Source organism: Atractosteus spatula, chromosome 26 (assembly GCF_055471065.1).
Source record: "Atractosteus spatula isolate fAtrSpa1 chromosome 26, fAtrSpa1.hap1, whole genome shotgun sequence".
NCBI classification, from domain to species: domain Eukaryota; kingdom Metazoa; phylum Chordata; class Actinopteri; order Semionotiformes; family Lepisosteidae; genus Atractosteus; species Atractosteus spatula.
In genome coordinates, this window is record NC_142731.1 from 5102110 (window position 1) to 5129894 (window position 27785).

The 27785-nt window shown below is 44.5% G+C and overlaps 1 protein-coding gene across 7 annotated transcripts in view; it reads right to left on the reverse strand.

The window, feature by feature from the left end:
- Window positions 1–669: 669 nt before the first annotated feature.
- Window positions 670–27785, reverse strand: part of atp6v0a1a (ATPase H+ transporting V0 subunit a1a) — a 44368-nt gene continuing 17252 nt past the window's right edge. For 4 of the 7 annotated variants that reach the window (XM_088906085.1, XM_088906083.1, XM_088906087.1 and 1 more), the window contains exons 11-22: window positions 25629–25779; window positions 24858–24997; window positions 23957–24114; window positions 22943–23033; window positions 22583–22701; window positions 22201–22417; window positions 21163–21270; window positions 20171–20278; window positions 16470–16487; window positions 14286–14403; window positions 13705–13876; window positions 670–3390 (exon numbers count right to left, since the gene is read on the reverse strand). In XM_088906085.1, the coding sequence (XP_088762211.1) occupies window positions 3297–3390; window positions 13705–13876; window positions 14286–14403; window positions 16470–16487; window positions 20171–20278; window positions 21163–21270; window positions 22201–22417; window positions 22583–22701; window positions 22943–23033; window positions 23957–24114; window positions 24858–24997; window positions 25629–25779 (1494 nt within the window). In that variant the 3' untranslated portion in view covers window positions 670–3296. The remainder of the gene's footprint in view (window positions 3391–13704; window positions 13877–14285; window positions 14404–16469; window positions 16488–20170; window positions 20279–21162; window positions 21271–22200; window positions 22418–22582; window positions 22702–22942; window positions 23034–23956; window positions 24115–24857; window positions 24998–25628; window positions 25780–27785) is intronic. The other 3 variants (XM_088906090.1, XM_088906088.1, XM_088906089.1) reach the window with 1 other exon arrangement.

Genomic DNA, 27785 nt, shown 5'->3' on the forward strand with positions numbered 1-27785 from the left:
TTTGTGCTTTCTGTTGGTTTAACAACTATTTTTTCTTAACGATTCAGAACCTCGTTACTGTCGATGTAGCTGCAAAAATGAACGCGTGTGGCATTTTGTCACTCCAGGCAATAACTGTGAGAGGGCCGTTGAACGTGAAACTGTACTAACCGCTAAATACCAGAAGACTCGTCTTTTTTTCCATCATGAAGCACTAATCAGTGGCATGGTTGCGAGATTTCACTTGGGTAGTTGCAACGGCTCTGTTTCAACCGAAATATCACCGCCCCCCGCAGAATTTCAGACACCCCTCTACAGATTTTTCCCCTGGCGCCGGCCCTGTTCAAGGGCCTGGGAACAGAACAATTAACATGCTGCATGAAGTTCCTGGTAAACTGGGGAATAAAAATAATTAGATCGCTATCCAAGGTGTGCAGGCTGCTCTAGTGTGGTAGGAGCACAACTAGTCTCACACAAGCATATTTATAAACACGTCAGCCACCTCAACAGATTAAAGGTTCTGTGTTCTTGTATATTATTGTTCTCTCAAGTGGGTACAGACCTGCTTTGCCAATTCCAATGTGGGTGGGCACTTAAATGAGTAAAAACCAAGCTGATTATGTCTGGTTAAGTGAGGTGTTTCAACTCACAACGCAGTTTAACCCCAAGAAAAACAAAGGGCAGCTTAAATTATTTTCCCCAGCTGCTTCCTCTTTAATCATGTTAATATACACAATCACATCACAATGTACAATTACGGAAACAAAATCTCACATCGAAGTCCACATCATAGCTCCCACAATGTTCGGCTAAAACACAGAGACCCACTGTACACTGTAAACACACGCAAAGACGTCCGTGCACTGTAAACACAATCACTTGCACAGGATTATCCAAGAGCACAGAGGCTGCACTACACAGAGCCAGACCCAGGACCAGGCAGGCTCCCCCGATACAATTCTCGGCAGAGATTGATTGATTGATATGCTTCATTTCTATTCAGCTCGTTCTCCCCCCCCGCCCCCCCCACCGCAACCCATGACCAAGAAAACAGGAGGTGTCGGTTGAACTGCATCATTTCTAGAAGAATGCCACTGGGGCAGGCCTAACCTGTGGGCCAATTCAGTTTCAAACGCAACCTTTCAGAAAAAAAAAAACAGTAGCTCAGATTACAACTCCGTGCAGTCTGCTGCATGGCTGTTACCCTCCCGTGTCAACATGAGCTTGTTTTCAACAGCGTTCAGCAGCTTTTGTCCCTGTAAGTCTCCAAAACTGCCTTGTTGGTGGTGGTGACCCTCTATGCTGACGAAGAATGCCCCACACACCTGCTGGTTTTCATTCCAGCCCACCTTCATCAGATACCTGAAGCCTCACGTGACCTACGAAGATACTTAAAAGAATTGTTTGCGTTTTTGTTTCTAGTCACAGGTTTGGGATTTTATGTCCAGCATAGTTAAGAGATGGGAATGAACAGTTCAAATTCATCTTATTATTAAGTCAACTGAAGTGAAAGGCGTGATGGTATCACTGAGGGCTGAGCTGCTACAGAAAGCAGCAGGTGTGTGGGTCACCAGGACCAGCAGCGAGAGCCACTGGTCTAGGCACTGAGACATCAGTCTTACCGATATGATAATATACCTCCTTATTTAATTAATAAGCATCGGAAAATGAGAAACTATGGGAGTTCCACGGCCTAATTGACTTAGCAAAGCAGGGCTTGATAAGTATTGTTGAAAAGGGAAGCCAGGTCAAGCTCCTGCCTGCAAAACTGAAGGTGACCATGACGTTAAACCAGAGTTTAGGGCTGTATTTAGACATGTTTACCTTCTTAAGTTGATTTTCACAGTCAATTTTAAAAACAGACTACTACTGATATACTACCTTGATTTTTTTTTTCTCTAAAAGTTGGCAACCTGTTTTCCAGCACAATCTGGCGGCCTGCAGACTGCGTGAATTGAATTTGGCAGTGGATCATATTGTTATAGGCATGCTGGAGGGAGGGGTAGTCTCCATTTTCTTTCAAAGTACCCTTAATAAGACCGCTTGATGGCTTTTTCAAAAATTCATTTCTCGCTCAACAGCAAACACTAGAAACTATACATTTTTCTACAATCGCCTTTTACAATCCAGTTCATCTGAAACGGGCTTCTCTTTAAGCCAATAATCCAGTTCTAACTGAGTACCAGTGTGCATGTTAACCCAATTCACCTACGCTATTAAACATCGCTAAGCCAGTAGGACCAGCAAGACCGGTCAGAAAGACATGGACCTCTCGGAGGAGGAACGATATAAAACACGTGGATAGGCTCTCAGATGTAATGCTGTCCAGAGCACATGAAGGAAACGGTTCACTGGGTGTCTCTCTACAGAGGTGAACAGAAGTAGGTATTCTCTTTCAACCAGCCCCAGTGTCCATTCTGGGCATGGAAGAGAAGCACTTAATCTGGACCACATTAACCAGTAGGCTGTGAGGAACAGTGCCAATTTAATAAAGCTGTTGTCTTCTGTGGGAAATTAATACAATTAATATGGAATATTTCCTCCTAAAAGATATAGAAGCAAATCAGTGTGTGTCTGAGGCTTGAATACGCAGATCGTACTACGTACAAGTATAATACACTTTGGAATCCATTTTCCTTTTATAAACAGCAGGAGTAAGCATTTTGTTGCCATGGAAATTTAATGTGCACTGAATTCTAAGTCTGTTTTTTATCTGTTTTGACATTCGTTAAAAGGGTCCCACAGTCAACACTGAGCTTAATTCATGAAAAATGCTTCATTTTGTAATTCTAGTCAAATGTCCGTAAAGAGTATGATCTGTGCAGCAACAATTCATGAGTTTAGCCCCTTTTATTTGTTTATACAGTAGCTGGAGAGAAATTTCAGTCCCATATGTGGCAACTAAATCTTCAGAGGCCTTGGAAACACCTACATTCATTTGCTTTTTTACCCCCGTAAATAAAACACAGCCCGAAGCGCTGTTCCTTCATTGTGTTCAGATTGTGTTCGTGCTGCAATGCAACTCGATATAAAGAACGCTCATCCCATGAAGAAGCCCTGCACACCCTTTTCTGTTCCTGTACATGACTACTAGTGTTACAAGAGAAGGACTCAATAAGTTACTCAGATAAAAAAAACAAAACAAAGCAAAACAAGGTCACGACACATTAGGCTGTCTGTGTTTCAGCGCACGGGCAGGCGACGGCGTTTCTGTCGTACGGCACAGCGACACGGGATTTCGGACAAAGCAGCAACTACCAGAAGGCTCACGAGCAAGACACAGCAGGGGAGAGGGTCGGGGGGTGGGGGGGGGCCGTCTAGTCGTCGAACCTTCCCTCCAGGATGCTGTCGAAGGAGAACGGAACGAACTTGAAGCCTAGGCCCGTGTAGAACTTGTTCTGGAACTCCACCCTGGGGAAAGAGACAAGAGACAGGCATATTTTAGTCCCAGAACTGGAAGTCTTTCGGCCTATTTCTGCGGCTTTTGAAAAGGGAATAATGATGATAATAATTGCACTTTCTATTAATAATTGTTGTTTTACCATATATGCAAAGGATATTTCTAAAGCCTTTATAAAGAGCTTTAAAACACACAAAGAGTCCCTCTCTATTAACTTGAATGCTACTGCTACTGGTATGAGTAGTCACCTACAGAGCAGTTTGCAGACAGGAGGAGACTCAAGCCCTACCCGAGAGACACTTTGTCCCAAAAGCTCAGCTCAGATGAAGAGAGGGTTTGCTTTGCTACTGTAACTACACTAAGCTGCGGATCAGATTGACTGCACGGAATACAGCTAGGGTTCAACACAGCTACCTTTTCAGACCATTTTGGTGGGTTCTCTGCTTCATGGTAGAATTTCTTCATATTGCACAGTTTGTGCCATCATTATTCAGGCACTGATGTGGAATTTCCAGTATGGAAGAAGGGTTGTTGCCTACTAGACTACCGACATCACGAGGCAATTATTGGATTTTAAGCAAATGATGGAGAGATTACCCATTACACCAGTACACTTACAGTGCAGGTTGCAAGCTGCAGGGCATAGTCTTGTGTGTATAAATTAAAATCCATTTTATAGCCCACATGAAGATGCAGAACTTGCGTTTTCTCATTCTGCCAATAAGACATAAGCAGAAGTGCTGGCAGATTAAACGCCTAAGGGCTATTTTTTAAAGCAGTCTTGTTAGGAAAATCACTTGTGCTATTTTTCCAAAGTTTATTTCAAGTATTTTTCCTCAACATAAACCAGACATGCACAGCATGCAAGCCAACACCAGCTGCAAGATCGTGTTATTGAATCCCATGTTCAGGGCTGGAATTCCTGTTAAGAGTTCCAAGACATGACCATCAGGTATACATGACTTAAAACAATAATCGCCTTACTTTGAGTTAATAAGCATATTCACCATATTAAAAGGCCACTTCACATGAGAAGAGTGTAAATTTTGTATTTTCATTGAATGCAATAAGAAGTTCAGTGAGAAACCAGCCTTGAGTTTAATTCAAAAACTTTCAAAATCTAACTTCATCCACACAAGAAGTAAACACTACTTTTCATCAGTATTTCTTAGGAACTGTAGATCTGATAAAGGAACTTATCAAGTAGTCTTTCTTTGTCCTTAAACAAGCATCTACACTTCTGGGCAGCCTCTGTCGTAGTGTGGCAAGTTGCTATATCATCTTTATCGAGTTTATAGTTACTTAACTCTCATTATTGTAAAGACTATTCTATTGAAAACTACTGCCCCCACTGAAAGCTGGATTATTCCATATCCTGAAACTGTACACACCCAATTACTTCTTAGCATCCAATACACTTATTCTGAACAAGCAGCAACTGTTTATTGATTTTGTTCACTACTACCTTTCATTCTTGTTCCTGCACAAATGTGTTCAATTTGCCAAAACTCTATATAATCACTTAATATGAGTAATAAGTAATAATTTTGTCTCCACTAAAAAAACTGCAGTGTTCCACAGATAAAAAAGCAACACATATGAACTGCTCTGTCCAGGATCAACTCAAATACAAGTGGGAATATTCAGCAGATAAACTGGCTGACAAAGACATCTTCATCATAATGAGGTATCAATGGGGTTAAGATCTAGCTGTGGAATCTACTCTTCAGCTAAAATGGATGTGAGGGAGAAGGAGAGTGTGGATTCCTGCCAGCTGCCAGTGTCTTGGTGCTGCAGAACCAAATAAGGAATAAAAAGCAAATGATTCAGAATGAAAACAAGCCCTCTGCTCTTTTACACGGGTTGAGAACAATTTTCCATTCCAGCTGCCTTTCTCTGTAAAAAACACACCAGAAGCCCCATTTTTATGGCAAGGGAGGCCAAGCGTCCAAAACAGCCGTTTCAATGGTCAATGGTTTGCTGGTCAATCCTAAGTACAAACTGCCCTGATCACCAGAGCTGCTCGCCTGGAAACAGCCATTATAACCTGGCGATTGCTGGCTCACATCCAGGCTCCATGCCCCACTGTGATCGCGAGTAGGATGTGATCTGTGCTTAGCGCAGTGTTGAGAGCACAGCACATCTTTCCCTCGAGATTTTACCAAATTCTCTTGAATGTGACAAGGAGATAATGAAGGCTTTTTTGAAATGGGACCGAAAACAATTCGATTAAAATCCTGCGGCATTCTTAGTATTCTTGCCCCACACACCACTCGTCCACCCTGAACCGCCCCTCCCTGCTCCTCCCACTGGCCACAGTGGGTGCTGCTCTGCCCAATCTGGAGATTTTCACTGTGAGCTTCTCAGTCACCTTCCCCAGGGCTGCTGGGGTTCGAGGGCTCGAAGCCTGCCAAGGTGTCGACTGTTTGCTGTGTAGCAGCGACACCTGCTGATCGCAATGTGCCTCTGATCTTGCACACTCAGCTTTTTAGTGGATTGAGCGCAGCAGGGATCAAGTGTACAACAAAGTGCTGTTTACCGACACTACAATCCAACAAAAAGCCCGACAAGACTCAACTGTGCTGGAGTGACAATTGTCACTTCATTTTCCTTGTACAGCCACCTGCCCTTTAACAAGGAACCAGTTATCAGTGCAACTATAATAATAATATCCTTACACGTATATAGAGCTATTCTGGACATTCAACTCAAAGTGCTTTACAGGTCATGGGGACTCCCCTCCACCACCAGTGTACAGCCCCACCTGGATGATGCGACAGCAGCCATAGTGCACCAGTACACTCCCCACACACCAGCTCTCAGGAGGAGAACAGAGTGACGAAGCCAGTTTAGAGGAGGAAGCCATGATTGATAAGGGCCAGGAGTATATATGGCCAAGATACCAGGGTTAACACCCCTATTCTTTTTGAGAAATGCCCTGGGATTTTTAAGGACCACAGAGTGTAATGTCCTTGGTTTAACATCTCATCTGAAGTATGATGCCTTTTTTACAGTACCGTTTTCCCATCACTATACTGGAGCATTAGGAGCCACACAGACCGTGGGGTGGGGTGAACGCCCCCCACTGGTCCCCTAACACCCTTTCCAGCAGCAACCTTAGCTATCCCAGGAGGTCTCCCATCCAGGTACTGGCCAGGTTCCCACCTGCTGGGCTCCAGTGGGCTGCCAGCTGTGAGCTGCAGGGTGATACAGCAGCTGGTCTAGAAAGACTGAAGAGAAAGAAATGGGAAGAGCTTTTACTCCAGTAGACCAGGAGTCCTTCCCTAAACATCATGGAAACCCGAAGAAAACCCAGCGCCTCGCCTCCTGATTGTCGTGTTAGAGTGTGAGCTGGCTGTGTAGCTGCTGGATTCAGAACTGAACCAGAGGATCGCGCTATTTTTAACCCTGTATCTCTGGCATTTCATCATAAACTATCTACTCATTGACCTTTCACACAGAAGTGTTTCGAATTCCTCAGCCTGCCTGGAGGAATGGTATTTTAGGAGATCAGTGTGCCGCGCCCTGCAAGACCTTTTAATTTTCACCAGCCACTGAGTAAAAGGTAAAGGGAGCTTTAAACGCAGACAAGAAAATGTGTGAACACTGGACATGAGCTGAATCCAAGGCCTCTACCAGCTGTGTGACCAGTTGCTAAATACGGGCAAGCTTGGCCTTTTTTTTTTTAACTTGGACATCCAAGGAAACATTCGGCTGATGAGCCTCAGATGGAGAAAATCCCACAAGTGCTGTTCGTTTAGTGGGGCACCTGGGCCGAAGCACGTCAGCCATACCTCTGACAGTCTTCTAAAAAGCAGGCATCCGGCTGAACCAAGCAGACCTGGTCTCAGTACGTGCTCTCTGTCCCAGAATTTACCCACACTCAGACAGAACCAGAGGCCTGTCTGTCACTCCTGCTGTATGAGCTGAGAAAAAGGAATCTGACACCTTTGTGCAAAAGCTAACTACTACTGGAGGCCTCAGGGGGTATATACACATACAGTAGTTATAACTTGGAGCACTTCCTGTAATGTGTATTTATACTCAAAGGACCCCAAACTCAGATTTTAGAAAAAGGCTGTGCACTATACCAGTTTTCCATAGTACATGCCTACTCAAGATTCTGTTAAGGACCATGCGGAAATGAAAGATTTATTTCCCTTATAAAAAGCTAGGTCTGTGGGATAACCAACCGCATTCAGGATCAAACACCGTTCAGTAAAAATCCCCACATTAACAGGTGGTGTTGGAATTTTACCAACATCTTTGAAATTCAGGCCCAGTGCAACCTCCTGTTCTTGGAAGCTTGTGAGCTGAGGAGTAACGACCTTCTCTCCACCAGCCTTGGGAAAAACAGAGATTCTGGTATGCTTGACTCTTGTAGAGGATGTGCCACTATGTTAATTACTTGTGTATTAGGCCTGACCAACTTAAGACATTTGAATTGGTTTTAAGAGGAGTAAGAATTGGTTTTATATTGGTCTAAACTGATTTCAGCACAACACATTAAAAAGAACACATTTGCGTTTGAGAGCTTCTTGAACTCATAAAATGGTCGCTGGTTAAAACTATGCCTAGAAATGAATGATTACATTTAAAATTCTGTCCGACGATCCTTTTCCTCCCTCAAAACCTTGTTGTTTTATCCTTGAATAAATTTAGTGGCTGAGTCAAACAGCCTCTAACACAGATTCCTAGCACAGACAGTTCGTACAGAGACAAATACAATCAGTCAGAATGTATTAGGACCTTTGACAAAGGAAAGACTGGACTAAACAATTTATCATGTACAGTGTGAAATAAAAACTCCTGCCCTGATAACTACTGTATGCGGTGGGTGTTTCTGAGCTTACTACCGGTCTTGTGTTAAAAGTGATGTACAAATGTGGACCATTTCTTGTTAGTTTTTATTGGGCCCTTAGATTCTGATGTCTGTCCAATCCCTGGCCTGGTATTTCAGTACTTTTTTTTAAAAAAAAGTACATGATGCTGTATTTCAGCCGGCATTTGGTCCTTTAAAATAACTTGAATTTAATTGAAACAGTGTAATCCTGAGCGAATGTAGCAGTATGGGAGCATGAGATTTGCCACTGCGTTTCAAGACTTATGCTAAGAGTGAGGTTGTCCAAGGAAACTAGTGTGTTGTGCCTCATTTCAGACCCCCTAATGCAAAGCTGCATTAGAACAATTAGAGGCACAAAGGAGAACAGCCTAATCTCCACACTCCTGGTGCTGTGCAAATATTCCAGGCACTTTGCCAGGAAAAACAGCAGCCACAACCAGCCGTACCAGGAGCCCCCGCTAAAAACCTCTCCTCCTCTTCTCTCAGGACTGCGACGACACGCCCTGGATTCCCCAGCTGAGGGCAAAGTCAAGCTGGGCCCCCAAACCTCAGTCACCACCCTATACCTCAAATCCGGTTTCCAGTACCACAACTTGGCCTATAGAGGGAGCCAGAGAGCTGCAACTCCCCTGTCCACAGCCTTGCCGCGGCTCCACACTGCCACACCTATCAGAATGCATTCGGGAAGGTTTAAAATGCTTAAATAGATATCACAAGGCTACTACTACTAATACTACTGTAGATTTTCCCCACTTTCCTTTCCTTCTTCTTTGGTGGTCACACAAATTTCAAAACAGGGGTTTACATTTTACCCTGTTAACATAATTACGATGAATCTTCTAACGTCACGTTGGAGTGGAGTGGAGTTTACTTAAACTGTATGCTTAATGCAGTGCTGAATTGTACAATGCCTAAAACATCTGAAATTGATAGTACTTCCAACCATCTAAGGTATATTTGCATATCGTCTTCTAATCATTAGGAAACAATGTGAGAAAAATTAAAATTTTCTAGATAAGAAGTACACGCAGGAAATTATTTTGATGGGTTTTAAATGAATTAACCCATGTTCTGTGCTGTAAAGTTGATTTTAGGATGCTGATCTCTTAAAAGAAACTGTCGTCACACCGCTAGTTCCTTCCAACAGGATCTGAAACACTTCAAGGCAAACTTCAGCTGAGCTTAAGCTTCCCCTGGTTCGTGTTATAATCTTACTCATTCCGGCTATAGACAGCACACTGTTGAGCTTACACCTAATTCTGAGCAATTATTTGAGAACCGTGAAAGACACTACACATATGAAAGAGTTCTGCTACCTCTTTCTAATGCCAACTTTGCTTTGGAAAGGAAGCAATTGCTTCAGTCTCTGTGTTCATCACAGCTGGATTCAGGGCACACTTCATCAAAAGGAAGATTATCGTCTTCTTGGCTAAAACACAAAGTGATGCTTTTTTTGCTCAGGGTTGTTTCCAGGAGTTAAAAAATCTACCTTCTCTGTCCCACACACAACCAATATGGGGGTGCATAAAAAGTTCAGTCATTTAAAAAAATCTACCGTAGGGCAATGAAATTGGTCTGCACACAGATGTAATGAGGGCAGTACACACCAGAGAGCGCGCGCTACATGGGGGTGAACACCATCTGTGTCCATGATGGAGAACAACACCGTAGCTGACGGCACAAACAGTTTCAGCACTCAAGAGGGCAAAAGGATTTCAGAAGGAATTTCACATCTGTGAAGATACCAGGCGCTGTCCAGCACGCAACCAACTTGAGAGCGGCCCCAGAGTTGTTTAAATACATAATGGGGGATGCTGGCAGTTATAATCTGAATGTTGCATTTTGAAGATAATTTACTTACTTGCTAACAGCTGTATCACCCTGAAACTCAAAACTGGCAGCCCACTGAAGCTCAGCAGGTGTGAGCCTGGCCAGTACCTGGAGGGGTGACCTCCTGCGAAAGCTAAGGTTGCTGCTGGAAGAGGTGTTAGAGGGACCAGTAGGAGGCGCTCACCAGGGACACTATACTACAAAAAGGCCCTGTCCTTCAGAGATATAAAACCGAGGTCCTGACTCTCTGTGGTCATTACAAAATCCCAGGGTGTTTCTCGAAAAGAGTAGGGGTGTAACCCCGGTGTCCTGGCCAAATTTCCCATTGGCCTTTATCAATCATGGCCTCTTAATTATCTCCATTGCATCATCCAGGTGGGGCTGCACACTGGTGGTGGTGGAGGGGATCCACATTACCTGTACAGTGCTTTAAGTGGAGCGTCCAGAAAAGTGCTATACATGTGTAAGGAATTAATATTACCATTATAAAAGAATCTAGACTATTTTGCTTTATTTACAGTTTTAATTCCGGAGCTTGGGTGCTGAGGTTTAATGAATAAGCCCCTTTGTGTAGCAGCACTGTTAGGTACCTTGTAGCTGAAGCCTGACTGTATTACTGACTCCAGTCTAAAGCCATCTTGAATACCGAGTGCAACTTTGCAGCACAAACACCCTGGCAGCTGTAGGTGTCTGAGGGGCTGGGAACCACAGTCCGTCATGCCACAGGAGCTGAGCTGAAGACCCCTCGCAGCTCTTCTGCAGAGACCTGTGAACTGCCTGATGAAAGCAAGCTGATACACGGGGACACACTCTAAAACCTAATAAGACATGATCAATGTTATTTCATTTCGCAAACGTGCCTTCTCATCTGTGTGGCAGAAATAACTGAACTCTGAAAGGGAGTTCAAGCATGGATTCATCACATGAAGCCTTCGTGTAGGATGCAGTCCTGTGTGAAACCTCAGAGAGGAAACGCTTGGCTTCCGGCCAACGATGGAAAGAAAGTCTTGTTGTTTTGGGTTTTAATTTTCCATGCTTCCCAACTGCACAGGGTTTCAAACTCTTCCTGCTCGCCCACCCCGCCTCAAAGCCTGCAGACGGACAGAGGCCGGCGCTGCCTCGGGCTTTCATCATCCAAGCTGGAGAGCCCAAGAACGAGACCCTTCTGACCCCCGAGTCAGAGGAAAATACAGAGAAAAGGGGGAAAGTCTTCATGGGATAGGAAACCATAGATGACATGTGTGGGAGGACAGGCGCCCTGGAACGTGCTTAACTTTCAGGGCTCGTCATCAATCCTGTGCGTGAAAAAAAGAGAAACATACCGCAACACTGACTCACAGTCGAGTGTGCATGAGAATTCACTGGGTACAGTGGATCTGCGAATGTGTGTACGTATTCCTTCAAGTGCCTGTGTGTCGATGAGATTATTTCTCCTTCAGGGTATCTGTGAAAGGGGAATGGTTAGGATTAAATGAGAAATTCAACTCTGCCTGCCTTTACTGCCTTGAATCCTGGTAGCCACTAGTGATTTTATACCAGGCTTGTATTCTCTGACTGGCAGATGGGCCATTACTGGGAGTCTCTGCAAGACTGATTTGAAGAGTGACACTTGTGAACCACTACAACTCAGTGGTTCTCAAATCCATCGGTTTGAACCAGTTGGGTCTTACTCTCCAGTGGCTTCAACTGATCGCTGGTTTAGAATTTGTCTGCACTCAGGCCTTTTTCTCATGCAACTTGGAAAATCCTCTGTTTTTTAACTATTAATTGTTTGTGGAGTCAGAGGCACTTGTGGTCTCTTTTTTATAAAGGATGTTAGTGTCTTGCTAACTTAAGAAGTCCTATGTTTAAATGTAAAAGCACATAAAATGTAGTATATCCTTATATACAGTAGAACTGATACACATATACACATACAATTTCATGTATACAATTACTTTTTTCTTTTTTACATACAATTTTGTTTTGTTCTGTGGATTATTGCAAAAGTCCTGCATTTCATCTAGAAGAGTAAAAATCAATTCAGAGTATCAAAGTTTCACTCCTTCGTTTTCTTCAAATTTAAGTCAAGGAAGGGTAACATTTTGAAAAAGAACAGACAGCAGTGGAAAACGGTTTAACTCAAATAACAACGTACTGCACCTCAAGACAACAAGAACAAACCAAATGCATTACACTCTACTTAAACCTGTTCCAATGAAAACATTTTTTTAAATTCCTTTTCAAACTATGAGGTAAGGTGGTCATTAATTCCTAATTGCTTGTAGCAGACAAAGGAAGGGTTTAAGAAAAATAAACTCAGCTCTTCAGAGTTGACATTCCAGCAGTTAACTTAACAGGCAGAGTAGAGCAGCTTTTCCTGTGCAGGAATTCTTTCCTATCAAGGTTTTACAATGCTGTGCTCTCCAGAGAGTGCCTACAGGCTATCTTTAGCACAGTGCCAAGCCCTTTTCAATTTGTCTTAACCCTTCCAGGACCTGGACAGAAGAGACAGTACTTTCAAACGTGCTGTTACACTAGAGCAGGCGTGTTCAGATCTGGTCCTCATGAGCCAGTCCAGCTGGTTTTCTACCTTACCTTTAACTCATCTATTACTAGAGCTAATTAATTAATTATTAAACAATTAATTTAACTGCCATTATTAAATGGATGGTTTGTTCAATTAAGTGATTCTGAGATCATCTTAAACACCTTCCACAAGGAACAGAGTTCCCCCGAATTGAACTTGCGTAATTGATTAGTAACTTACAGGTTGGTCAAGATGATCTATAAATGTACTGGACTGGGGATCTCCAGGACCGGGGTGGGAGAACCCTGCTTCTCAAGCATGGATCAATCAAGCGCGACCTCAAAAATGGATGGTTCAAGGATGATTTTCCAAAGCATAAAAAAAGTGTGTGTATTTTTTAGCGCGACCTCAAAAATGGATTGTTCAAGGATGATTTTCCAAAGCATTTAGCTGTTTTCTCGGGAACAAGGCTACGTTGTCATCATCCCTCCCAGATACCCACATCTCCGTCTCCTTAGGTTTTGTCAATTAACGTCAGTTTTTAACAGGTAAAAGTGAATCAGCTTTCAATAGCTGTTTTAACATTTAGGAAATGTACTGTACACCCAGTCATCCTGTCATTAATAAATCTGCCCCTTCTTCTTGTTGACATTATATAGGATATTTCATTCGTTTGTCATTTTCTCCTAGAAATGACTGGTTCATTTGCCCAGCGTGCACCTCCACACTAACCACGCCTGACATGTTTTGCCATCAGCCAACTTTTTTTATTACACCTTTGATTTTGAATCCCCAATTGTTTCCCGACTCTCTGGCAGTGATTGCTGAGGTTAGGGCTGGCAGAATAAGCCCAACCTCACAACTGCAGCTCCCTGCCAACTGGGCACCACCAATTAGGTTACATAAATGCTTTAATGTCTTCTAGAAAAACAAAAACCACAAAGCTGTGATAAGTCAGCTCAACCTTTCAGGATGCTGATCTGGGAATCCCTTTAAAGCACCTCTGTAACATTACAAAATCTCAATGGGAAATGAGTTATGAATATGACTGCTATTTCTCTCTCAAGGGTATCGAGATGTTTCAGGAACCCTGACAGGCTTGGGGAAAGGCCACGGTAACTGGCTCCGCGGTCCCTCACTCACCAGTGCAGACGCAGGGCGTGCAGAAAGGCGGACAGTCCCTCCATGACCAGCAGGATGGCCACGGTGAGGGTCGCGAAGGCCGCGAAGATGAACAACAGGCCAAAGAAACCGCCGTAGCTCCGGACGGACAGGCCGATATGCATCACCATGGTCCACAGCACCTCCGACAGCTCTGTGCGAGGAAAGAGAGGTCAGAGACGCCAGAGCTTAATGCGCTTAAACAGGTCAACACAGAAGAGATGAAGACAAGAATCAAGCCTTCTCTGAAATGAACGCGGTCGGGCCAATTGCTCCTTTCAACGCACAGTGGAAAAGGAGACCTCTTGGCGGCAACACCGTAAGCTCACACATGCTCGACAACTCCACAAGCATCAGTGTTGCCTACCGACCTGATGCCCTGACTGATCAGAACAACATATGTGCCACTCTAACCCTAACCCTAACCCAGTCACAGTCGGCTAATTACATAGCCCAGAATCTAACCACCAATCTGTGGGGAAACAGGATGGATCTTGCACTCCAAGCCCGCTGCGTGCTTTAACTGGTGTTTTACAGTGAGTTGTTTGACGCTGCAGACTTACGTGCATGAGCCAGACTGAGGGCCCAGAGCCGCAGGTAGGAGGCAGTGTTGGAGATGCAGCCCAGGCAGTACTCGATGGTGTGGATGGCCTGGTGGACCACGGTGTCGGCAAAGTCAAACTGGCGGGAGAGAGGAGAGCTCGAGTCAGTGCCTGCCTCACGAGACCGCACACAGCCCACTCTCCCTGCCCGGTCGCACAGACACAACCTTCCAAGATTGCCGTCCAGAGTGATTTCTAGACCTGGTCAGGCTACCAGCTGAAGTTATCCTGATTTCTGTAATCAGTTGTAAGGGGGTTATTAAGTGAGAAACAGCACTTCCACACGGTGTTAGCTGAACAAATAAAACACTGATTTAGCAGTGATTTGCAAAGCATGAAAACCTGCCCAGATCTACAAAACTTGAACGACATTTTAGATACGCCTTTCATAAATTTTATAGCTGTAAGCGCTTTTATTTTTTAATTATTTTAAATATGTTAAATATTTTCAACATTCAGAAGCACTTTGTAGTGGAACAAATGTCCAACTCTTGCACCCTCCTTAACTGTGCCTATTTAGCACTTCATTTTATTTTCACCCACGGCCCTGATCTCGGTACAACTCCAAAGATTGACAGAAGCCCAAATCCGAATTTCAGAAAAGTTTCATATTCACCAATTTTATTGTTCAGCTTAGAAATATGACGAGTACGGGTTTTAAGCCCATGAAACATTGTGCTCGTTGTTTGGTCAAGCGAGAACTGCAGTTGTATTCACAGGGCTTTTCAAGGACTAACACCGAGACTCTGTGAACCCTCAATAACCCCAGGAACACATAAAAAGGTTTCAAAGCTAAATTACAGCCCTAGAAACCTCTCTTTTTTCTGTAAACCTTCTTTCAGAAGTGACTCAGGAAGAAGAGGTATACATCTGTCAAACAGAGTTTTTAAAGGTAAGACATGGTGTGTACCTCAGGAAGCAAGTTTAACTTCAAAACACTGGAACCTACTGCCCATTGTGGCTGATTTAAAAGGTGTTGGAAACAATTCAAGTTTCCTCTTTCCAACCTGTATGCTTTTTTTCCGCTTCGAAACTACAACGAACCACATTAATGTTCTCAAAAACTAACACATTCACTTTGTTTGATCTCCTTTTTTTGACAAAGGTTCTTTTTAATGAAAAAAAAATTGACAATGGTGGAGCATGCAACGTTCACTTATTTTGTCTTGCAATTCCGAAGGAAGACGATTCCTGCTAAATCCTACGGAGCAAACCGTGATGGGAGAAGATGCTAAAATCGTGAATCAATCGATGAAAAGTTTTACTTCAACGTCAGTCCAGCCTCAAACTCTAGTCTCAAGCACAAAGCCGAGCGTGCAAGTGAAACAGTGTGAGAGAGGAGACTGGTGGAACTGATGTAACAGGAAGTTATTGTCAGACATACTGTGCGCTGCTATGACAACCACAAGTAATGTTCAAGTCATTGAACATTTGCTTACCAACAAAAAAATTAAAATTTAGAGCTGTGAGTATATGCTCAATTCTAATCTCCTAACCACATCCAGAGTCTATCTAGAAGACGTACCTGCTCTTCTTTGTGGTTAACAAGTGATTAACAAACAAGAAAAATAATTTTTTTGAGTCTAAACGTGACATTAATCCAATGGGGTGTAATATTTTGCAGGACATGGCATAATAAGCCCAAGCTTTCCAAAAAGGCTCCCAATTTGTATTTTAGAAACAGTTTTATTTAAGGACTGAGGCCTGACTACAGGATGGGAGGATACTTGTAATCTGCAGCATTTACAAATGTGCATCTTGACATTGTTATTTAAAACAATTCTCAAGCTTAATGCTAAAAACTGGATATTTTAAGGAGAGAAAAATGGTTTGGGCAATCACACCCCTTCCCAAGTCTTAACTCCTTAACACACACCTCTGAACGTATATCATTAGAAAGATGATTATTGCACTGATTAACACAAGAGTAATTTCACTTTCATCGACACACGTCTGAGTCATCACTGCTGAAGGAAAACCCATTCCCACATCACCCACTGTGTCAACACACCCAAACACAGTGCTCTGCTCCTCAGCAGAGTGTTACAGCAGGGAAAGACAATGAATGAGTGACAGAACACGGCAGACAGACCCACATGCACACCCACAGACAAACATGCTCCACACACATGCTGTAGGTCTTACCACTTCATCATCAGAAGGCTTGAAAACAATACAGGTTAAGTTTAGTGCAGTGTTCAGGAAGGAATGCGTTAGTTATGAGAACAAAAGGTATCATGAAATAAATATATATATATAAAATCTAGAACTAAGACCATGCTGTGTCTGAAGGGGTGCGCAGATTTGGTCAGAATAATTATGAAACAAATTTATCACTTTTTACAATTAATTTTTTATCCCTCCCTTTATGGATTTGCTTATTTTTGCCTGACTGGGGCCGCTGCTACAGTATAACACTCAAAGTGGTTCAACAGCGCTGAACGCCAGCGCTCTTCCTCTTAATGTGCACTTGAAGGCCATTCAGTTCTTTTTAGAACACGAGTCCGTAGCACCAGCAGCAGCCGCTCTGAACAGGAGGACAGATGCAGCCCTCCTGCATATTCAAAGGTACCTAAAAAAAACACAGGGGGTCGCTGATGGGTCGAAAGCAGCCCCCCACCCAACATCTGGCACTGCTCAGCTGATTATGCAACCACTCCCGAATGGGGAATCACATTCACAGTCCTGCAGTGGTTGTAGCCCAGGCATGTCTAGGCTATGGGAAAACACATGGTCTACTCAGTGCACACCTTTAAGTGTTCAGCCACACACAAGCCTGTCCCAGTGCGCAGCTAAGCATCTTTAAATAATCTGTTTTGTATAAGGCCTTCATTGATTCAGAGAGCAATCAGGGCCAGATCCGTAAAGCCGGTTTCCACTGGGAACCGAATGCAAGACCGATTTCTGGAACTGTGCTGTTGGAGCGCATTCTTGCGTGCCAGGCAGGTACAATTCAACCTAGTGCCCTCTGCAGCGCAGTTATGTTACAGCTCAAGTCTTGAGAAACTTGACCAAGCAAAAAAAAATTGAAAATGCACTGTTTACACATATAGAACAAGTCGCCACTTCTTGGATTTGTCTTATAGCATGAACTTTATCTTATAAGATGAACCTGCTGGCTTACTCCACCTAAAAGCCTAAAAATAATCCTCTGAATCTTGAAACAGGATGTCGCTAAGGAAGCGAAAAGGACTCCGAAACAATGACTCCGTGCGGGATCTTAAATTAACGGAAGCACAGAGCCTTCCATTATGGCCCAAGTGGACCAATTTAACTACGGGTGCACAATGTATCGGAGGCCGATATGTATTATTCACCGATAAATCTGAAAAATTAATTATTATCGTCCCGATATTGGAATTACAGCCAATAATTACAACCGATAATGCGTTGCCCTATTTCTGTTTGCGCCACTAGTTTTTTTTTCTATGTGCACGCACTGATCCACTCGACTGGGTACAGTACAGCTGTTGCAGAGTGAAAATGTTGGCGGTGTGGAACCTTTTCACCCATTTTTAATCAATGATCCATCTTTACCGAGTTTTAGCTTTCTTACCCTCACTACACCTCAGCTGTGGATTACAGTGTGAACTTGTTTTAAAATGCAAAAAAATGATCAGTTATCGGTTTCTGTATCGGCCACAATCGGTGCTCGGTGATCGGTTATCTTTATTGTATATCGGTGCACCCCTAAATGTAACCTTGCTGGACAGGTTTGAAGCTGCTGATGAATTAAAGGAGAGCCACGAGATTGGGTGGAGCGTTGCTCGATTCGGGGTTCCTATTATCGTTAAACTCATCAAATCCGTGAGAAGGACTGACATGGAGCAGGGGGTTGCAGAGTTGTGCTGGGCAGGCAGCTCAGCCACTGTGCCCAGTCCTTCCATCAGAGTGCTGTCCGCCTGCACAACCATTCGGACCCCGGCGCTGACCGACAGCACACAGCAGAGAAACCCAGCAGAATCCACGAAGCATGGTTGGGGGGTTACAACTGTGCCGCCCCAATCTCACATGCTTCCAGCCCAATTCAACTGTGTGCAACTGGAAATTCACTCAAACAGAACGGGAGCTTCCGCAGGGAACAGGCAACCGATGCCTGCTCCTCCCGCTGGCTTCCCATTGCTGCTGCAAATTCATTCTCGTGTCTCATGGAATGAATTCAGGAAATCCAGTTGCTTCAAAACTTCATGCAGCCAACCACTTCTCAAAGGTCATTGAACTGAGCATTTATTTTTGAAGGCGAAGACCAAACTCTGCTCTAAAGCGCCAGAGAAGCAAGGGGTATTCGCTACACTTTTCCTTCTTGTGATTCTTTGAATCTGTACTTTTCGTCATAACAGACGCCAAGACTAAAGCAGAACTATAGTGCTACTTAAACCAAAAAAAAAAACTCCTAAGCCTCTGAAGCGCTTTTAAAGCTCATATATGAAACAAAACAGTGATCCTCCAGTGTAAATTTTGTAACCGATGGATGTCTGGCAGCTTCTATGTAAGTAGTGTACGTGCTGTCAGCTCTTGTACCCAAATCTGGAGGTTGAGTTGCAAGAAACTGCATACTGCTCAAAGGTTTTCCCGAAAGAGGATCACTCTGATTGTTTTATATAGTTTTTAGAAAACGAGGCGAAGTGAAACGCAACAGGCAAGCCCTTTTTAACAGCAGTAATACTCAGCCCGTGTGTCTTTCTCCCAATTTTCCTGAGCTTGTGTTTATTTTGCCTGTACAGCAACTAATGACGCCGAACTGAAGACCGACCCTCGCGTGTTTCAAGAACCCTAAAATATGATATATCCTCTCGCTGAAATGGAAAATGAAAAGTGGCCTACGCAAACCCACGATCTTCAGTGAAGTAACCTGCTGGCAGAGCAAAGTAAAGCACCCAGTGCTGAATAATTCATGGTTATTCCAGCTGAACCCGAATGGGTTTAGTATGTCTCTTGATTGTCTAGTCTAGCAGAGTAGCAAATGTTTTGTTTTTTTATTACTCTCAGGTTGTTTAGTACCCAAAGCTCTTTCCCCAGATTTACAGTTTCTAAATGGTCATTTATCTCCGATACATAACGGATTTTTGGATCTGCTTAAAAAATATATATGTTTGTGTGAGAGAACTCGCTTTTACAGTCTTCCACCGAGGACTGGAAGTCAGTCTCCCCAAACAAAAGTACTGTGAATGAAACAAACCAAAAAAACTGTTAAGCTTACTGCCAGCGTGATGAAAAAGAAAATACACTCAACACGTTCATAAACACCACTGAGTGAGAATGATCTTGTCAGTATAAATTATATACAGTGCGCCGCAAATGGAAGGGATTTTAAACAGTTTAAACGTAAAATAAACAGGTCCCTTCAGTTTATGTTAAAATCAGTTACACTGAACACGTACTGGAACTGGTAATACAAAACCAAACAGTGCCGAAACAGCAGTCCTTCTTGGACACTTTGAATACACCCCCCCCCCCTTCCTTCAGAACCGTTCCTGTGTCCGACCTCCTAGGCAGTTAGAAACCTGTCTTTCTGCTCCACCCCCACTTTCTGAAGGGTTTTGTTTAATGCGCTGCCCTCCAGACAGAGCAAGGCAAATGAACGTACTCTAACAAATGCAAAAGCCTTAGCTGAAGCGAACACAGACGGGGAAGGGCGCAGAAGCGCTTTTCGGAGGCGGCGGGGGACACGCCAAGCGCTCGAATCGCACGGAACACCCCCGTCTCTGCAGGCGCCCCGCCGGCCACCGGGCCCTCTTCTGCAGCAGCGGCGCGATGCGTGCGGCCGGTTTAAGCAAAACTTGCGACAGCCGGGCGGCGGCGGCGGGTACGGCAGCGAGCGAGCGAGCGAGCGAGGCGGGACTCACTTCGTTCTCGTCTTCCGAGTGGGTGGAGAGCTGGTCGTGCTGGATAATTTCGGCGTCCTCTTCTGTCGGGCCGTTGCCGACGCGGATCCCCCCAAAGTTGTGAGTGCCCTGGAAGGGAAGAGGAGCACTGCAGTGCTGCAGCCACTCACGTTTTTTTTAAACCGATTACCATATCCCATAATATTCTATCGTATTACCCCCTCTGCAGGGCAACGTATTTGGGGCAGACAACGACAATGCCCGTAGTGCAACATAAACACACAGCAGAAATGCAATACAGGTAAATGCAATGATAATTATCGTATATTATGGGCGGCTCAGCGGTACAGAAGTGGTCAGCACTGCTGCCTCACAATGCTGGGACCCTGGGCTCAATTTCAGAACTGGGGTGCTGTCTGTGTGGAGTTTGTATGTTCTCATGGTGTTCAGGTTGGTTTCCTCCCACAGTGCAAAGGCATACTGGTGGGAAAATAGGGAACCCGGCCCCTGTGTGTGTCTGTGTCTGCCCTGTGATGGACCGATGTCCTGTCCAGGGTGAGCCCTGCCTTGCGCCCAACTGCTTGCTGGGATAGGCTCCGGCTCCCCCGCGACCCTTAAACTGGACGCAGTGGGTAGAAAACGGATGGATGAATTCCATAAACACACAAGAAAAGTCAAGGGCACATGACATGTAACAGTGTTGGATCCAAGAAGTAAACCAGTTTAGAGCACCTCAGTTAGGGTGGCCTAAACTCCCACTGCGCTGAATTCCTCTGATTAACTGTGAATATGTATGTCAGTGCAGAGTGACTGGATTTTAAACCTAGCATCATTAGATCGTATTTCACCTTCTGACGAAACAGGCCAAGAAGTTAAACGTGGGCCCTGCCGCTGCCCTGATTTCAGAGACAGAAATTGTCGACTCTGGCTTCTGACTGAAGGAACAGGGCAGCAGACCTGCCAGCCTAGGACAGAAACGGCAGAGCGCGCTTCGGTGCCCAGCGGATACATACCAGGTGCTTCCTCCTCAGGTACTGGCGTCTGAGCACCAGGGGTTTCACCACGAGCATCCAGGGGACACACAGCAGGGCCAACACCACCAAGAAGCACTGCATCCCCACCTGGAGAACCGGGAAAAAGAACGATGCAGAACAGCTGCTCAGGCCAGCCGGTAATAATAATGTCGGAGTCAGGGAATGTGTGCTGGAATTGTGTTTGCTCAGTCTGTAAACATGCTAAGAGTACGTTGCTGGCTGGACGGTGACCTACAGGCCCTGAATACAGGTAGATCAGATTAAGGCTTAGAATTGACAAATGTAATTTTCGCTAATGTTGGAATAATCAATTTGCTTCTTTCCATCTTGGGTCTCGGCAAGAGAGTGAAGGAGAGCAGACGGGCCCCTCCGACCCGTTTCCCTGTCCGCGCCAGTCAACTGGCGACACGCCGCGGGCTCCGAAGTGCCAACAGGAGGAGCAGCTCTGCGCTCTCTGATGGCCTGCCCCAAGAGTTTCTGTCCGCTGGACAGGCGAAGGAGTGCCGGCAGGGACTGTGGACCCGTTCCACTGAGCTCCTGCGGAGGACTGGATGACCGCAGTTTCGGAGCCGGCACAGGGAAAAGGCATGGACAACAGCAAGCGGTAGGGCTCAGAGAGACACTTCCATTGTGCAAATCCAGCCCCAGAATCCACTTGCTCCGATTGATAAAGGACAATCACCCTTTTTTAAGAACTTTTGTAATAGAGATTGCATGACATTGCATGAGTGTGTACTTATTGTGAGATGTTTATTGTGAAATATAAGAAAGTTTTCTGTCTGCTGGATAGCTGGCCACTAGTGTGATCCAGACTTGAACTGCGACACTTGGATTACATAGTTCAACCCCTGTTACATGGGGGAGTCCCGAACATATAGGACCTTTGACCATGTTACCACACTCTGGAATGCTCAGGACACAACAAAAATCCCCAAAAACATCCTATTCGAGATCCAAAGCTTTGGAAATTAATAAATAAGCATTGATACATCTAGAACAAGTTGTGCACAGGGTTACCTGTCCCGTGTAGAGCATTTTGTTGCTCTTGTCGTTGTAGTTGAAGAGGAACATGTTGATGAAGTGGATGAGCAAGCTTGGGGCACTTTTGGATGTGGCGGCGTCGTAGGCCCCCCATTTGATAAAGATGAGGATCACCAGGTACCCGAAAAGGCTGGTCATGAAGATGATCTCGGGGATGAAACCCAGGAAGATGTTGAGGGGCTTCTTGAAATACCTGAACACCAAAACAAGCAATGACAGGGGCTCTCCTTTTTCATTCAGCCGGCAGTCGGATGAGATCCAACAAACAAACAAAACAGTGAGCCACATAGCGAGTGAAAAACAAAAACCACGCTGCAACACAGAATTGGCCACAGCTGGCTTTAAAAGCAGTACGTACAGGTGGTTGAGGAGGCTGAGGGTGACGCCAAACAGCATGTGGATGATGCCGAGGATGACAGACATCTTCATCTTGAAGGAGTTCAGGAAGGTCAGCTTATTGGTGGCGATGTTCCAGATCTGGAAAACGGTTATCAGAAGGTCCTCACAGGACGGCAAAATCACATTCCCCTTCTCTAACCCAATAGAACTATTTTCTGTTCAGAGTCAAGAACCTTCTTCTTCATGCCACCATATACACTTCAGCCTAAACTAAAAACATCCTCCAGGGATTTGATCCATCTTGGCCATTACCAGTAAGTTACCATCAGAGCTTTTAGCTGCACTTGAAGTTAGGCCGGAATCAGGACAAGAGACCTACCGGATCAATTCCTAAAGGATATGGTCCGTTGAAGACTCCCTTGATGGCCGGGTCCAGTTGCAATACTGGGTTACCTTTGAGCATCTCGGTTCTAGAAAGGGAATATAACATCCTTTGTGTGTCGTTTCATCTGTTCAAGAAGAACATTGGTCGGATTTCGCACAGCAAACCAGGAGAACATTGGTGAATAAACACAGGACAGCTGAAAATCCTGCAATTAATTTCACACAGGAACAGAATGTCACTCTCAGTTCTGTTCCTTTAAATCTACAGAGACTGGTAAATGCTCTGGCCCTACAAACCCCTTAAGTTAAGGAATACGAACGTGGTTAATTATTTCATTCATTTATTTATTTTAAGATTGAGGAATGTGGCCATGTCATGCCACAGCAGCTGGAAAAAGCCACCTTCCCTGGAGCAGGGACTGAAAGGCAGAGCAGCAGGGATATCACAAATGTCATACCCGTTCCCGCTGGAAACCACGCGAGAATCACCACGGCAACCGGAAGGCCCGTCAAGCAACCGGTTGCCGTGACAACGCGCTCTGGCGGGAGATCAGTTGCACCTGTGCGCAGTCAATCACCTGGCTTTTTAACACCTGCCCCTGCCCCTGCACTGCACTGCACTGCCGCTCAGTCTTAGTGTTTACTAGTCTTGGCGTTACCTGAGTGCTCTGGATGTGCTTCACTTGACCTCGCTTATGGATGCTCCTGTGCCACATTCCAGTGCTTTTCTATGATTTTGCTCACAGATTCCCCTGCGGCTGTGCTTTTGAGTTCTCTGCTTGTTTTTGAGCATTTCTTTGGATGGTGTTTTCTTCAGCATGTTGCTTACATGCCACCTCGCCAAAACACTAGGACTCGGCCCACTGCCTCAGACCAGTGCCTTCTGATTTTCTAAAACTACTGGAGATTTAAGCAGTCATTTGTCAACTAGTAGGTATTTGCATTGAAATGGAAATCACCACCTAGGGCGATTGCCCTAGGAAGTTGGGACCACATCCCAGCGACTTACGTCCAGTTGGCCGTGGTGAACATGGGGCGCACGCTCCAGCCCGAGCCGAACATGTTGAGCGACTTGGAGAAGCAGTCGTTGTAGATCAGGCCCGTGTAGATGGAGAAGGCCCCCATGAGGAGGATGATGTACCGGCCAGAAAAGATCATGTTGAACATCTGTGGACAGACAGGCGAGAAAACCGGCCGACATCAACGAAGTCAGAGCTCAACCGTCAGAGCGACATCCCCAGAGACCGGATCGTCTTTCCACAAATATGGAACAATCAGCTTTGCTCCCCCTCTGAACAACTACAGCGGGATAATCATTATTGGGGTTCGGGACCTCAGCTTTTTAAAAATTAAAAATAATCACTTTCAGTTACAAATTATGCCAGCATCGAGCATTGTAACCAATTCCGAACTGGAAATGGTTATCCCCACATTTTGTCGTTAATTTAAGAAAGTACTGCTTGCACGAGTATTTTACAGCTTCCCTCAATACTTATCATTATCTTATATTCAGTGACGCAATGGTACAAATGTGAATTTGTGCAGTTATTTTAAAACCAAGGTAATATTAATGATCATTCATTTAAAAAAAGTTTTTCATGCATTTATTGGAAGACAAAGGCTTTCCTTGATGGTTGGTGTGAAGGAGTTCTGCGCACTTGGTCGTCTGGACAGCTGTATGAAGCTACGTTAAACACTGCATGTTCACGGTGTTTTTTCGTACAGGTGTGGTCTTTTCCATATTACTTTTGCACCTGGTGGTTCTCGGCTCTTGGAAAAAGCTGGCGAAGTGATGTGTGACTCGGCAATTCCACACAGAACTCACATCCCACGCAGCTCGTGGAAACAAGTGACTCGGCAGTTCTGGAGCTATTGTCAACTTTCAACAGCAGGTCACCTAGAGTCCATACCTCATTGTCGCTCTTCTGGGACAGGATTCGGCTTTCCCTGAGGATCAGCCAAACAGCAAAGCAGGTCATCAGGGCACCATGGCCACAGTCCCCAAACATGACGGCAAACAGGAAGGGGAAGGTGATAATGGTGTATGGAGCTGAAGGCATAGAGAGACACAACAGATGATGGAGGGATGATTCCTTTCTCTGTGATTCAGACCCCAGTTATTCCTTACCAGACTCTAACTCTAGCCCTGAGGGTTAAGGGGAAAAAACAGAGGGAGGTCCTGGCCTCCCTGGTAGTGTTTGCCGATACAAAGTGTCAAGTCCTCCACATTATGAAATCGGTGGTATATTCAACCCTAAACATAAGCCCCTTCCCTCCCAAACCTTACTTAAACAGAGCTGCATTGAAAAAGGCTGAACTGAGCAAACTGCAGGACAAAACATCTTCAAATACATTCTCCAAAAAAATCCTTAAATCCTTCCCTGCCGTTTCACAAATGCAGCACCTTAGAATGGGACTGTGCAAGTAAATGAAATTGAAACTAAGTAACTCAAGTCCTGCACACTGTAACAAGTATTAAATTTTGCTTTGATCATAATAAGATCACATTTCCTGAATTCTAACTGATATCTGAACCTTTAAGGTCTAGGTTTTTAAAAGACCAGTGTGATTTTGGGAGCGAGGAATTTCTGAGAAACCTTAAGAAAGAAACTAATTAGTCAATGAATTACCTGTGTCAGCCCACCAAATAGACTCGGAGTGTAAGGCAAAAGAGGCCTCACCTGGGTTGATCTCCCTATAGCTCCCGATCCCATAGGCATCCACAATGTTCTGGAAACCGGACGTGAATTTGTTGGTCTTGTTGTAGGTGGGAGGCGTCTGCTTGGTCTGCATTCTGTTGAGGATAGAGGGCACCGTGGAGCCACTGCGCTCCTGGGGGCAGAAACAGCCATGCTCAGACATACTGTAGATACCTCTATCAAATTAACTACAGTCTTCCCAAATATCCCCCTTTTTTTACTTTAAAGTGTCGTGTAATGATCTCCAGAAAGCAGGTGCCTAGACCTGCGAAAAGCTTTCAGAAAGTTTTTGCTCTCCACCGCCTGCTTTTCCCCCCGTTACTTCATCTTCGATGCCATATCTACTGCTGTGCAACCTGCTCGTTCTTTTTTATCGCTGTTTTCCCAGGCGTTCTGCATTCTTTTCTGCGTCTTTCTCTTGCACCGCCAGCCTATTGCTGCTGGAGAAGCAAAAAAGAACAGGTTTCTAAATAAAGGTTCTACTGAAACTCAACGCAGACAGATGTTGTGAGAGCAGCCATCTGCTGCCTCTACATCCAAATGGACGACATTTCAGGCTTGAGATGGGGCACGTGGGTGTGAAAATTGAAAAGCAGGCAGGCGTTTCCTTGCACCCCAGTACAAAGCAGAAGAACCTTTAACCTCTAGCCGACAGTGGGTGTGATTTGGAAATGCAGATCTGTTACATGTTTAGCTCAGTGCAACAAATGGGCCTTTTTAATACTGTACAAAAATAAAAATCCAATAAAAAGTGGGAACAAGAATATGCCTTATATAGTCATTTTCAAAGCCCTGTCTGGTCATTTTTCTTAATCAGTTGTAATTAACTTCAAGAGAGATGGAATCCAAATACTTAGCTCATTACAGTCTCTAATTGTTCTGGAACTAATGGATTAAAATAACCAAAATCATAGTACAGCTACAGATGGACGTTTAATTTGACATATTTCCAATCAGAAAACGTATGCTTAAGTAAGGCGAGGTGGAAAGAAATGAGATCCGAGCTATTTTTCCTTTCAATAATACATGGTATTGGGACACAGCTGCCTAAGAAACAAGACCCTAAGTAAACTCAGCTCTGTGCTGTGGTGCAAAGCTTTTTCAGGACGTATCAGGGAAAACTATTCCCAGTAATCAGACATCAGCAATGGTACACTTTTTTTCCAGAATTTCCACACTGGTACTGCTGGTCTTCTAAATGAAAAACAGAGCAGGTGGGAGAATGAGTGTGAGAGAGAGAATTCCAGAACTATCTATGGTCCCATAAACCTCCAGATTCTGACAACTCTCTCCCACCTTGACCTTTGACCTGAAGAATTCCACAGTGCTGGTCCTGGAACTGCTTGTGCTGAATTGGCTCCATCTGTAACTGTACAATCTCATGCCTTCGGGAGTGAACTCTTTCATCTCACATTGTATATTCTGTGGTAAACATCACTGGTGTGAGACTGATTTAATTCAACCAATTAAATAACTCCTCCCAACTCTTGGACCTGAATAACCCACACATGCAGCAGCTTGTCAGCAGCAGGACTGAATACCCCTGCTTCAACCAATAAACTCAAAGTCACCACAGCCAGGCCAGGTCACGGCTATCCTGACCCACAACGGTCTTGAACAAAAATTCAGGAGCTCCCCCGACACAACAGGTGTCCATGAGTATTCAGGGACACTGAACACTGATTCTTAATATCCAAATGAATCATGGTAATGAAGGCTTAAAGAAGTAAATGTTCAAAACAGACAAAAGGATCTATGCTGTACTAAAAGCAGGCAGAGCTGAATACCTAAGATAATAGGACTGACAAGTGTGAACAAACAGATTATGCAGTGCCCAATAATTCATTAATTTTGGACAGAGGCCACAGATACTCCAGACATTTATTTGCAGCGGGTATATTATACTGCTGGCATGACCTTTCAAAAACATGCAGGCAAATGACTCATCCACACCATGATTCATCCACTGCAATTTCAAAACAACCTGGAGGTTAAACACTGAAGCATTTCAGAATACGAGTCCAAGGGATTGGAGTGAAAGTTTAGGGTTTCCACTGAGCTCACTGCTGCCACCTTTCCCTTCACTGAACTCCTCTTGACTCACGCCTTCACTGAGACCATCTGTACAAAAGGAATTTT